The sequence below is a fragment of the Scardinius erythrophthalmus genome (genome assembly GCF_964197995.2).
Source record: "Scardinius erythrophthalmus genome assembly, chromosome: 4".
NCBI lineage: Eukaryota > Metazoa > Chordata > Actinopteri > Cypriniformes > Leuciscidae > Scardinius > Scardinius erythrophthalmus.
Genome location: NC_138224.1, coordinates 3,884,624 through 3,898,621, shown reverse-complemented (window position 1 = coordinate 3,898,621; position 13,998 = coordinate 3,884,624). Strand labels below are relative to the sequence as shown.

Genomic DNA, 13,998 nt, shown 5'->3' with positions numbered 1-13,998 from the left:
TCAGATTACAACCGTCATCCATTGCATTTACCCGAGTTAATCTGGTGAGAACCAGTGTTCAAATGGTGGTAAGTGGGAAGTGGTTTAACCCACAATGCAGTGCGGTAAGCAGCGGATGTGAGGTTTTGAAAAAAGTTCCTCAGAAGCTCTTTTAAAAAAAGAAGAAGTGAGTAAAAAAAAGTTCACCATCACAAGTTCACCTAACTAACAGGAAACTTCTCTCAATCGTCAGTCAAACTCAGTGATGAGTGACTTGATTCACGTTCTGATCTCTGTCACCGCTCTGCTGAAAGTGGTTTCCAGCGAGCCCTTCTATGATATCACGGATCCAGCGTTTATTGAGGAATGTGTAACACAACACAATATGAACCGCAGGAACGTGAATCCACCAGCCAGCAACATGCGCTACATGGTAGGCTAAACATAATACAAGTTAAACATGCAAATATGTGTTAAACGGAACTGAAAGTGTACAAAGTCAGTCATCTGTATTGTTTTCTTCAAGACTGCTCCTACCTTTTTAATGTCAGTTACATAAACTGGTAGTTTGGTCTAATTTTAATTGGAAAATTAAGATTGATTACCTCTTGTCTAACGGCTTTTTCTAAACAATTCTTATCACTCACATCTGTGATTTGCATGTACCAATTCGGACTGGACGAACTTCTCCGTGTTTATTAAAGAGGTGGGAGTGTGTTTGTGGCCGTTACAGAAGGTCATGTGCTGTGTTTGAGTGCATCATGGTTATCTTTTAATTTACTGTTTAGTGATATTACTTTAAAATCCTATTTTAGTTGGCTAAACTTCATGAGTTTATAGCAGTAGCTGTTAATAATAAACCTGCATAATTGAGCAGAGAAATGTATGCGTTAACATGAAGTTAGTTTCACGTGTTTTGGCCCTGTTGGCCTTCCATATTAGACAGACGTCTGACCGGTGCGTCACATCTCGCCTTCGATCTGCAGTTAATTTGCATCTGATATATGCATCTTGTGTTTTTAAGAGCAAAACTGCATTCTGTTTGATCATCCCTTTAAGCCTGTCGCTCAGAAGTAAAAAGTAACTAAAAATAAACGACACAGCATTTAAAGATAATTTCAGATGATTTTTAAACTGATGTCTGAATGTTATAAGACGGATCGCCATTGCTTGTGTGAACACATTTATGCATTTACCAGAAAAGTCGTTCTGCTCATTTTACTTAAATTTTCTGTGTAAAAGGGGCATGTGTCTTCATACTTGCTCCTGGTCTTATAGTGCATGACTAAAAAACAAAAATGCTTCATTTTGCACAAAAAAAAAAAAAAACGTTTTTCTAATCAAAACATAATAACTTGCTACGCCTCCGAAACGACTGTCATTTTCATATGACATCATTGTTTTTGAACCACGTGACTGGTTTTCAGGATCCAATCAATTCCTCATAAAACCAACCCCCATTCTACATTATTTTCTTATGTAAACATGAAAGCATTGACATTGATCGTGGGGAATATTCCCTTCCAAAACAAACTCAGCCACTGCGTCTTCAGCTGTACGGATTTAGGAACATTAACATGACTGCTGTGTTCGTTATTACACCCAAGAACAGAACACCACAATAGCTTAGAATCCGTCCTTCGGATGAGACGTTAAACCGAGGTCCTGACTCTCTGTGGTCATTAAAAATCCCAGGATGTCCTTCGAAAGAGTACACTCACAGAAATATTTCACCCAAAATTTAAGATTTGGTGTAACCCCGGCATCCTGGCCAAATTTGCCCAGTGGCCTCTGTCCATCATGGCCTCCTAATCCTCCCCATATATACTGATTGGCTTCATCACTGTCTCCTCTCCACCAGTAAGCTGGTGTGTGGTGGGCGTTCTGGCGCAATATGGCTGCCGTCGCATCATCCAGGTGGATGCTGCACATTGGTGGTGGTTGAGGAGATTCCCCCCTTCTATGTAAAGCGCTTTGAGTGTCGAGAAAAGCGCTATATAAATGTAACGAATTATTAGACGCCATTCTACTCAGCGCTCCAGCTATCAACAATGAACGCGCTGGTCGGCGTGTGCTATGATTTACAGCTCGCTCACGAGGGCGGGTCTGTGTTGAAACGCTGCTGTCAGTCAACCATCGTGGGAGGGGCGTCGATATTGTGACATCACAAAATCGACCAGCTTGATTTGAGATGGGAGGAAACATATAAGAAGATTACAAAAAAAACACTGGATGGATTTTTATTATTTTATGATGGTTGTGTACAGGCACTGCCAACACACATTTCAGTACAATCAACTTGTAAAAGTGCATGTACCATTATATGACCCCTTTAAGATGTTTTCTCAGCAGGGAATGAACAGAGTTTCCCAATAGATGCAAAGGCATGAATGTGTACAGGGCAGTTTGCATGTGGGTCTACGGATCTGTCATAAGATTACAACATTAATCACAAATGAAGCCATAATAAGCGTATGTGTGTGTGTGTGTGTGTGTGTGTGTGTGTGTGTGTGTGTGTGTGTGTGTGTGTGTGTGTGTGTGCAGACGTGGGATGAAGGGCTGGCGGTGACGGTGCGGGCCTGGGCGAGATTTTGTGTCTTTGAACATAACATTCACCTTGAGGAGGTGAGAAGGATGCACCCTACGTTCACTTCTGTGGGTGAAAACCTCTGGGCTGGATATCCATACAACCAATTCACAGTGAAACGTGCAGTGAAGTTATGGGTGGATGAGGTCCAAGATTACGATTACCGTCAGAACCAGTGCTCAAACGTGTGCGGTCACTACACACAGGTACACACTCAGATCTGGTTAAAGCTTAACCAAACACTCAAGTGTTCAAGCATAAGTGAATGAGCCCTCTCTGTATCGCATGTTTTCTGCACGTAAAGGTTGTTTGGGCAGACACCTACAAGGTTGGCTGTGCCGCGCAGGCCTGTCCAAACGGTGTGGCTGAAACATCATTCTCAACAGTGCCAGGAATCATATTTGTGTGCAACTATGCAACAGCGTGAGTATGAAAACCACATTTGCAGGTGTGGCGAATTCTAAACGGTGTATTTTATGCAAAGCACGTTTTCGTTCTGTTCGCACACAACAACATTGTTTTCAACAGAGGCAATTATGACGGCGTTGCTCCATACAGAGAAGGGTCATCGTGCAGTGGATGTGGTCAGGAGACGTGTGAAAACAAACTCTGTCGTAAGTGTCAGTAGGCTAACAAACATACATTTTAGATATCAACAATTTACTAGTTGATATCTGTAATTATATTTTAGGGCTTTCAAAAGATTAATCGCGATTAATCGCATCCAAAATAAAAGTGTTTACATAATATATGTGTGTGTACTGTGTATAATTGTTTTGTATATATCAATACACACACATGCTTGTATACATTTAAGAAAAATGTGTAATTTAAATGATATATAAATATATACAGTATATGTATACAAATATTTCTTAAATATATACATGCGTGTGTATTTATATTTACAAAATAATTATACACAGTACACACACATATATTATGTAAACACAAACTTTTATTTTGGATGCGATTAATCTTTTGACAGCCCTAAAAATTTTATATCAATAACTACATTGATACTAGTAAAAATGCGAATTACTGATATCAATAATTCAATTGTCACTAGCTGAAATGTCTATTCTTGATATCAACAATTAATTTGCTACTAGTAAAATCTTATTTCATTTTTGATATCTGAAAATGTATTTCTGATATCAATATTATTTCAGATATCTAAAATGGCTTTCTTACTAGTAACAATCACATTCATGATAGCAGAAATTAACATTGTCAATAGTGAAAATTTAATTATTGATATCAAAAATGAACATTGTTACAAGTAGCAATTCAATTGTTGATATCAAGAATAGACATTTCAGCTAGTTACAGTTTAATTCTTGATATCAAAAAGAAAGGTTTTTACTAGTAAGAATTGTATTTCTGAAGTAAGAAATCAATTCTTGATATCAACAATGGATTTTGAATGGCAGCCTATGGTGACATTTCACTAGTGAAAATACAATTACAGATATCAAGAATTATAGTTTTTACTAGTTGAAATTAAATTGTTGATATCAAGAATTATCATTGTTACTAGTGGAAATGTAATTTCTGATATCAAAATTTGCCATTGTTATAGTAGAAATCTAATTCCTGATATCAATAACTATCATTTCAACTAGTAAAAATGTAATAGTTGATATCAAGAATTAGTATCCTGGAAATGAATAAAAGTTAAAACGGCTTGCCATAATACACATCCTTTCCAACAACCGCTTTACTTCACATCGCTCTCGTTCTTCCACAGGAAACTCCACCCGTGATGCACTGCAGAGTAAGACAAGCCTTGATCTCTCAATCTGAATACACAGATCTGTCCACTTCACTCACAATTATAAATGTCTGACTGTCATCGCAATACAGCAAGTGTGTGCGCACTAATGCTTTTGATGGCGGAAGCTGATTATGTGGCATTAAACCATAAAAAACTCCACAAGATTTCATAAATATGCATTAAATAGGACGAATATACACGCTTAAAAATAAAGTCCATGGGTGTTTCCGTGAAGAACCTTTATTTGACATTTGAGAGAATGAAACCACTGAACTGGAGACACTAAAACTAGACTGTAAATCATATTTCCGATGTTTATGCATTTACAAAAATTGTTTGTTTTTTTACAATTCTGGTTCTGAAGCAAAACTAGTTGAGAAACACTGCACATGCAACGGCATTCAGACATTTGTAAGAGCGAGTTGAGTGTTTTGGGCGGTTCTGATTATCTTTTCAACAACAGCATCCTGCTATCAAAGTCCCCTAAGCATGAGTGTGTTTGTGTAGGATATCAGTGGACTCCAGACTGGGACCCTGCACTGTCCTCCTGCGGCTCCTTCTGCCTGTCGGTTGTGATTATCAGAGCCATATCTGTCCCGCTCATGTTTGCCTGTGTTTATTGCCTGAATTGTCACCATAACCTGTTTGCATACGAGTGAAACAGCTTGAACTCAACTACACAAAACTAAAGTTCACATTCAGACAATACCATATATCCTCAGGGACAAGGAGGAACATTAACTCTTTGATGCACATTTTTTGCAATTACATTAAAAGAGTAATTTAGAAGAAAATTATGCATTAAGTTTGTATTATGTATTGATATTGAAATCTGATTGGATCAAATCTCCCAGGACGCTCTTGTAAAAGAGATTCTTAATCTCAATGTGCTTCTTTTCCTGGTAAAATAAAGGTGTATAATATAATAAGTGATTTTTTTGTTGTTGTTTTTTGCATTGACATTTTTATATCAGTTAAGCACATTTACTCCACAAATTCTCATTTCTGCAATGCAAAATCAAATTCGCATGAACTTTCAACTAGTATCTATAGATCTCAGTAATATTTTAAACACTTTACAATAAGGATCCGTTCACTATCAGTTAACATTATACCTAATACATTAGGTATAATGAACTAAAAATGCAATATTTTCACAGCATTTATTCATCTTGATTAATATTAATAATATAAATTATATATATACACTACCTTTTAATATTTTATACTAACTTTTAATATTTCAAATTGTAAAAAACATTAACAATAAATTAACAACGGACACACTGCAAAAAAAAAAAAACACATAAAAGTTTATGCTTAAAACAAGAAAAAATGTGTCAGTTGGGTCATTAAAATACACTTAATTCAAAGGGAAAACAAGATGATTTTGCTCACCCTATAAGCAAAAACACAATTTTGGTAATTCATTTCCAGTTACTTGTTTTGTCAAGTCATTTTGCTTATCAAGTAAATGCATCTTGACTAAATAACGTGCTCATGTTTGCCTGTGTTTATTGCCTGAATTGCCATCATATCCTTTTTGCATAAGCTTCAAAACTTCAAAAACTGAAAGTTCACATTCAGACAATGCCACATTTCCACTGGGACAGGGAGGGACAAAAACTCTTTGAAGCAAATTTTATGCAGAGAATAAGAAAGAAGAAAATTATCCATTAAGTGATTTTTTTTTTTTTTACATTGACATTTTCATATCAGTTAAGCACATTTACCCCACAAATTCTAATTTCTGCAATGCAAAATCTCATTCTCATGTAAATCTCAGTAATATTTAATGGGTTTGATTTGGGCTGAAATGTGACCTTGACATGTTTTTCATCAATTAGTCCATCTAGTCCCTTCAGTTTAAACGAGTGAAACGGATATATGACAAAAAATATCCTTCTATTTATTGCCATATATCAGAGAAATTACTGAACTACATGTATAAAAAAAAAAAAAAAAAAAAAAAATGATGCCAAGCATTCTGGGTAGCAAAAAAAGATGAATCTGAAAAATGAACATACAGAGGTACTTTGCTCATGACGAACAGCTTGAGAGCAAAAGCATCACAAATTCAGATTTATCGGTCATCTAATAGCCTATACTGTACATACCGTACACAGTTCATAGTTATTATTATACCTAACGTATGTAACACGATCACTGAGCGTCTGTCTCAAACAGAAGCAGCGGTATTAACAGTTTCTGACTCTACAGGACAAACTCATGATAATTGTTCATACAGTTTTGTGTTTCATATCTTTTTTTCCTGTCTCTTATTCCTCATCTCCTACAAGCCAAAATCTTAGATCTGGGGTGCGTTTCCCGAAAGCATCGTTGGCCAACTATGGTCGCAAGTTCATCGCAATGTCCATTGAACTCTATTGGTAACGACGGAACTTGCGACCAACGATGCTTTCGGGAAACGCACCCCTGATTGTGAGATTGAGGTTTTATAATGATGTTGACAAAGCATGAAACCAAACATCCTTGATATAAACACAATATTACAGCCGCTGAACTGAACGGACGTCCGGTGATGGTGTGACTGTGTTTCTCCAGGATCAGAGTTCAGATCGACCGACGCGAGTTAGCTTTTGAGTTTCTTCCGTTTGCCGTCTTTCGCTGAAGGCGTCTCGGGGTTTACAGGAGGAGCTCCGAGCTTTTTACTTTTTGCTTTCTTCACTTTTTCTTTAATGGCTTGAATATCAATTTTGTTTTCTGTGGTTGCTATAAAGAAGAGAATAATAAATATTATATCATGAGTTCACATGTGAATTATTTACACAATATAAAGTCATATTACCAGGAATGTTACTAGCCAATATTACTAGTCTTCTGACCAAGATCACATTCAGTACATGCAGTTAACATAAGTTATGTTTATATATATATAATATATATATATTAGTTTATTTGATATATTTTGATGATTTAACTTTTTTTTATAATTTATTATTATGAATAATAATTTTATCTTAATTACTTTTATTATCATCATTATTATACAATATGAGATGCCATCCTGGACCAGGGTTATTATCGTTAACTAAAACTAATCAAATAATGTCTATTAACTGAAATAAAGCTTAATTTTTTTTAATAAAATGTAATAATAATAATATCATTATACAACATGAGATGCAGTTCTCGGCCAGGGTTATTATCTATAATATATATATATATATATATATATATATATATATATATATATCAGCTTCATTTCAATTAACAGACATGTTAATTGAAATGTCTAAAAACTGAAAAAAAAAAATATATATATATACTTATTTTTTATTTTATTTTATTTTTTATTTTTTTTTAGCTTCATTGCTTTTTAGGTTTAATATTTTTATTTCAGTGTAGTACTAGTTAGTTTATTTATTTCCAGTATATCCAGTATATAGTTTTTATTTATTTCCAGTTAATAATTTTATTTCAGTTTATCGGCAACACTTCTAATTTTTGTTTAGTTGGAAAAACTTGAACTAAACAAAAATCCAAAATGTTGCCAATAAACGGAGATAAAATGATTAAATGGAAATTTTTTTTTTTTTAAATAAAACTGAAATAAAAATAAATGAAACCTAAAAATAAATATTTAAATTATATATATTTTTAAATGGCAAAAGCTCATTTTATTTATTTTTTTAGCTCAGCTATACTAAAATCAACATGAACACACTAAAAATATAAAAATAAAAGCTGTTTTAAAATATTAATAAAACATAAAATAAATATAAAATAATAAATATATAATAAAAACTCAAATAAAACTGTTGTGCGGTGAGTGAAGCCGCTTCACAGTCTCATAAACACTCCACTTATGCTTTCATGATGCATCACTGTCACAGCGTCTCAGTGTATTCAGTGTTTTCTGCAGTACCTGGTTTGGTCTTCTTCACGGCCGGCTTCTCTTTAGGGGGAATGAAATCTTTCTGCCGCTGCTCTTGTCTCTTGGTTAAAGCCTCGGCCTGTTTCACCTTCAGTCCAAGAAAACGAACAAGCGGTTACGAGTGAACTAGTTCCAGTCAGTCACTGCATCTGTGCAAACACTCATAAAAACCAGCGCACCTTGATCTCAGTCATCTTCTTGCGTCTCTTCTCGCTCTCCAGCAGGAAGAACTCGCCGGTCGCCAGTTGCTTATCAATCTGTGCAGAAGAATATTTCACTTAGGCAAACAAGAACTGTCGAAAAAGGTATTTTTAAAAAACAAAACTGATTATTATTGTTATTTATGTGCGGGAATGTCCTCAAAAATACATCAATTCGACTAAAAACTCAACAAATATATTTATTTATACATAAAGTATTTATAGATTTGATATTATATCAAAGAGTATATCTATATAAGAGAATATATATATAATTATTATATAGTTATTATTTAATAATATCAAGTATCAACTAGATCAATACTTTATTTTACTAAACAGTTGTTCTCAGGTTCAAGTTGTTTGTTTCTATTTTTTGATGCCTGTCTGATTATTATTTTAATAATTATTATTCATTTTCGCATTGAATTGTGCAGATTGAATATGTAAAAATCACATGGTGACACTTTACAATAACATTCCATTAGTTAATGTATTGGCTTAACTAGCCAATAACAATTAATGCAGCATTTATTAATAGCATTAGTTAATACAAAATACTGTTCAATGTTAATTCATGTTAGCTCTGATTTTAATAATACATAAGTAAATAATGAAATTAATATTAACATTAATAAAAGCCAAGCCCTTTTCATGGTTAACTAATGTTGCCAAACAAATAAGCTATTAATTGGCTTAAGAATGTCTGTGCCTTATCATATTGCTGTTGTCACCATGTTAAAAATGAAACCAAACAACCACCGTGATTTCATCATGTTTTGTGTGTAAAAACACCCGGTACTCGTGGTAAAATCCTGCAGCGCACACCTCATTGCTTCCACAGCACATGCTCTCTCTCAAGAAGTGTGCGCTCGTACCTTGCTCTCGGGCTGAGGCGGGGGGAACGGCGTGTACTCCTTCTTCTTCACCGTCTTCTTCTTGGGCTGCTTGCGTTTGGAGAGACTCTTATGCCGGAAGTTGGGCAGGAATCTCTCCCAGTTCTGAGTGCGCAGCTCCGGGTCGCTCGCCAGCTCCCGCTTGATCATTAATGTCTGGAGAGGATTGAATCACAAGCACAATTGCTGTTAGAGTCGCTCATGACGGCAGTGACCCCTTTTCAATTTACAGACCATCCTAATATGGTTTACAACTAGAGCTGCGAGATTAATCGTTAAAAGATCACGATCTCGATTCAAACACCAACGTGATCTAATTCCTAAATAACAACGATTCAGCAATAAGTCTATTATTAAACCTTTAAACAAGTACGATTGCACTGATTCAGATCTGCGTTGGCGGAGAGAGCAGTTGTCATGAAACAGTTTCACAAACCACAGTATCATTATTACTGTTACAGTCATTCAAATGATCATAGAAGCACTGGGATAAAAGTTAATAGTTTGGATATAAACACTGATGTCTGTGGTAGCGATCAAAACAAAGTAAATCACCTTTTGAAAGTAACTTGATGCTTTAAATAAAAAAAATATTTATTACATGGTTACACCAGTAAGTGGCGACATGCGACTGCTAAACATTGATTTGTCTTTGAATCATTCATTCAAGAGATTCGTTCAAAAACACTGATTCATCCAGTGATGAAACAAGTGAAGTCTCTGAGTGACTCCTATGTACCTTTATGTTGTAAATGGGGTGAATGTTCTTCATTGTCTCGAGCACGACTTTCCGTACCTGCAGAAACAAGCGAGAAGCACAAGCTGATTCCTTTACATTCGTGGCATTATGACTGAACAGAAGCAGTGTGGTTAGTTTTCAGGGTGAACAGTTTTGAATCATTAAAGGGATTTTTCGGAGTAAAATCAACCTAGGGTCCTTTGCACCTTGACCTCGAGCCAAACAAGCTTTTTTTCCCTTAGTTGAACATTATTAAAGTTAGAGCTTATTTAGAGAAATCAGTTTAGTGCAGGCGCTAATGGATACAAGGCTGTATCTCGTAAATTACCCCACTAATAATGCCCAGAACGGTACCAAACTTATACAGTAGTATAAATAGGTTCTGTACTCATAAAACGAGGCATTGGAAAGTTTGTAAGTACATCAGGAGTTTATTTAAATAACACTTGCCTGACGGCTCATGCTACTGCTAACCCGGACGTCGATTTCACTTCAGTGGTTTGAGAAAAGCACATAAAAGTCCTGCAGAAAGCGATGCATAAGGATGTAGTGTAATGACGCCCAGTTCCAGGAATGCACTAATATTTTGTTGGTAGAACCAGTTTGCAACAATTATTAGTTAACACTAAGTTGTTAATAATAATTCATTGTTACACTACATCCTTATGCATCGCTTTCTACAGGACTTTTACAGGCTTTTCCTGAGGCAAAGGACCCTAGGTTGATTTTACTCCGAACCATTCCTTTAAAATTCGGCCACTGAAAGCCTCACCTCCTTCAAGCCATTGAACGGGCCGAGAGCCGACACTGTGTTGCCCTGAACCATCACGTAACAGTTGGTCAGAAGCTCTAGTGCCTGAAACAGAACAAACGCATGAGATTTTAGCACATTTACTGTAACATCGAAAAGACACACCGGACATAAATCTGCAAAAGCAATACAACATCAAAAGAACTCACGTCATCTCTTAAAAGTAAAGAACAAAAGAGCAAAGAACGTTAAAAAGAGGAATCCGACGTCCGCCAGTGAAAATGCAACTGTTTTTAGCTTTCTAAATTAATTTTAAAAAAGAAATGTATTAAAAATAGCTTTCAAAACTATTTGAGTGAACTGCATGAATTTATGCATTTAAAATGTGAAATATTGCTAAGTTTAAATGAAAAACAAAATCCCAGATTTTCAAGACTTTTGGACCTTAATGTCTGGGAATAAAAAAATAATGACATATTTTTGACTCATATATGACTCGAATAATGACTCATATTCCAAGTGTTATATGAACAAATGAAGGGAGACACCTTGAGCGTGGAGCCCTTGGGGCCGATCAGTCTCTGGCGTCTCTTCACGAAACGCTCTCTGTTTCGCACAAGAGTCCCGATCTTTATGATGTCACAAGCCATGTCGTCTTCGAGTATCCTCACAGCCTGAAATAAACAGGATAAATTATATATATATTAAGATTTTTTATATTTTTAAAAAGGCCTCTTATGCTCTCCAAGGCTGCATTCATTTGTTCAAAAATTGTGAAATATTACAATATTAAATATTTTTTTCTACTTGAATATATTTTAAAATGTTATTTATTAACGTGATCAAAGCTGAATCATTACTCCAGTCTTCAGAGTCACATGATCCTTCAGAAATCATTCTAATATGATGATTTGATGCTCAAGAAACAATTCTGATTATTATCAGTGTTGAAAACTGCCTCATGTTTTCATGACACATTTTTTATTTCATTTGGATTCTTTGATTCTGTGATTATATACACACACATATATATGCACACACACACATACATATACATATATATATAGCATATTAGAATGAAGGATCATGTAACACTGAAGATTGGAGTAAAATTCAGCTTTGCATCACAGAAATAAATGATATTTTCAAATATATTAAGATAGAATACTATTATTTGAAATAGTAATAATATTTCGCAATATTAATGTTTTTTATGTATTTTTGATAAAACAAATGCAAGCTTGATGAGCATAAGAGACTTCTTTCAAAAACATTAAAAATAGTAATTGGTACTGAAAAACTATATATATATATATATATATAAAATCAGTGAATTACATCGATTGTAAAGCAGTACAATGCATACCTGTTCAAACGGCACACTTCTGGCCAATAACTTGATGAGATCTCTTGCTCTGAGGATTGCATAAGGGTCAAATGTTTTCTTTGTTGTGTGCACCGTCATACTGCCTTCAATCAGGTCCAGTGTGGCATTGATGAACTAAAGAACAGCAGGAGATAGCAAAAGAAAACAGACAAACTAATTCAGTGAGCTTACAAGCATTTTTAAACCCAAATGAAGATCTTCCTGACACGCACCACATCTCCGAGCGCTTTCTGCACCAGCGGCCAGCACTCCTTCAGGTACGCCTCTCTGTACTTGGGGAAGAGTGTGGCGAAGCTGCTCTCCTCCAGCAAACCTTTGGGATTGTCCTCTCGGGTGAACTTGGGCTCTTTCCAGCCGTCTGGCACCACCAGCAGCTCGGACTCATCCACTACGTTTCAGACAGAAGTCCAGAGATTAATTAGTAAGTCATTAGGAATTTAGCTTACAGTAATCTGGGGATAAGTGTTTATTCCCCAAAATGTGCATGTAATATTATGTTTTAAGCTTTTAAAACCCATTGCACACTAACATAAAAATCACTTAGTACTGTAGTATATGTATAATACCACGGTATTAACATTTAATATCACACTGAGCCTGTACTAGTGCACCTACAGAGTACACACACACACACTTATAGAGTTGGAAAATCAACATTCTCGTTACCAGGCAGAGATTTATTAAACACTACTTCACATCACCCTTAAAGTTTATTTAGTTTTCTACAGACATCAGTTGTGTAACGTTATTAGATAAAAACAACCGAAGAGGAGGAAGACAACAAATGCACAATAACTGAATGTTGTGGGGAAAACAGTTATGAAATGCGCACACTAACAAAGTACTATATCATTGTAGCTACAAGAAAAACAGAACTTTAATTCTACACGAGCGGCAATCACACAGACACATGTCATTTAACGTCCCCAATATGGAATTATAGGCGCGATGTCAACACGCACTGTTAGGATAACACTGTGTATAGTTAACTGTTTCTAAGTGTAGTTGTACCTGCATTCTTGCTCTTTTTCTGTTTTTTATTTGTTGGCGTTTCACTCGTGCTTTCTGTGGGGGCCGCCATTGCTGCTGTTAGCAGTGACGTCAGACGCGGCGCCTGGTCGTCATGAGCACGAGGCAAACAGCGCGCGCACTGCCGCCTGGTGGCGTGGAGGACTTAGCATATACACCTTTAATATCCCATTTCACAAAACTAGAAGTATATATTTGAATGTTTGTTTTCAGAATAAATTTTGTTTCTTAGAATTTCTGTCAGATTAAAATTAAAAGCTGTCAAATTGATTATTTTGTTTATGTGTGTGTGTGTGTGTGTGTGTGTGTGTGTGTGTGTGTGTGTGTGTGTGTGCGCGCGTATATGTATGCACATAAGCACACATATAAATATAATAATATATACACACGCATATTATATAAACAAACTTATGTTAGAAACAATTAATCACAATTAATTTGACAGCACTATTTGTGTGTGTGTGTGTGTGTGTGTGTGTGTGTGTGTGTGTGTGTGTGTGTGTGTGTGTGTGTGTGTGTGTGTGTGTGTGTGTGTTTTCATGGACTATTATAATCATAAGACACAAGTTATGAATTGATTTCTTATGTATATGGTACTCTAAGGTCCTCAAGTTATATAAATATTTATATATAATTTTACTAATATCATTAAATCACTGGAAAACTATTTACTAAGAAATTTCCTGTTATTTGAATGCTTTTTTAAATAGTCCAAATCACCAACTCAACTTGTAGTATCCGACAAAGAACGCCAA

The 13,998-nt window shown here is 35.4% G+C and overlaps 2 protein-coding genes across 2 annotated transcripts; one reads left to right on the top strand and one right to left on the bottom strand.

The window, feature by feature from the left end:
• The first annotated feature begins 153 nt into the window (after positions 1–153).
• glipr1a (GLI pathogenesis-related 1a) lies at positions 154–5,275 on the top strand. Its single transcript, XM_081363599.1, has 6 exons — positions 154–412; positions 2,524–2,772; positions 2,871–2,989; positions 3,095–3,180; positions 4,317–4,343; positions 4,851–5,275. The coding sequence occupies exons 1-6, from the start codon at positions 245–247 to the stop codon at positions 5,000–5,002; spliced, it is 801 nt and encodes a 266-aa protein (XP_081219725.1). The 5' UTR covers positions 154–244; the 3' UTR covers positions 5,003–5,275.
• Positions 5,276–5,841: 566 nt separating this feature from the next.
• krr1 (KRR1 small subunit processome component homolog) lies at positions 5,842–13,375 on the bottom strand. The gene is made up of 10 exons (XM_081363597.1): positions 13,226–13,375; positions 12,427–12,602; positions 12,194–12,328; positions 11,376–11,501; positions 10,849–10,932; positions 10,077–10,133; positions 9,320–9,493; positions 8,421–8,498; positions 8,233–8,329; positions 5,842–7,076 (listed from the first exon to the last, which is right to left on the bottom strand). The coding sequence occupies exons 1-10, from the start codon at positions 13,293–13,295 to the stop codon at positions 6,937–6,939; spliced, it is 1,137 nt and encodes a 378-aa protein (XP_081219723.1). The 5' UTR covers positions 13,296–13,375; the 3' UTR covers positions 5,842–6,936.
• Between the last annotated feature and the right edge of the window lie 623 nt (positions 13,376–13,998).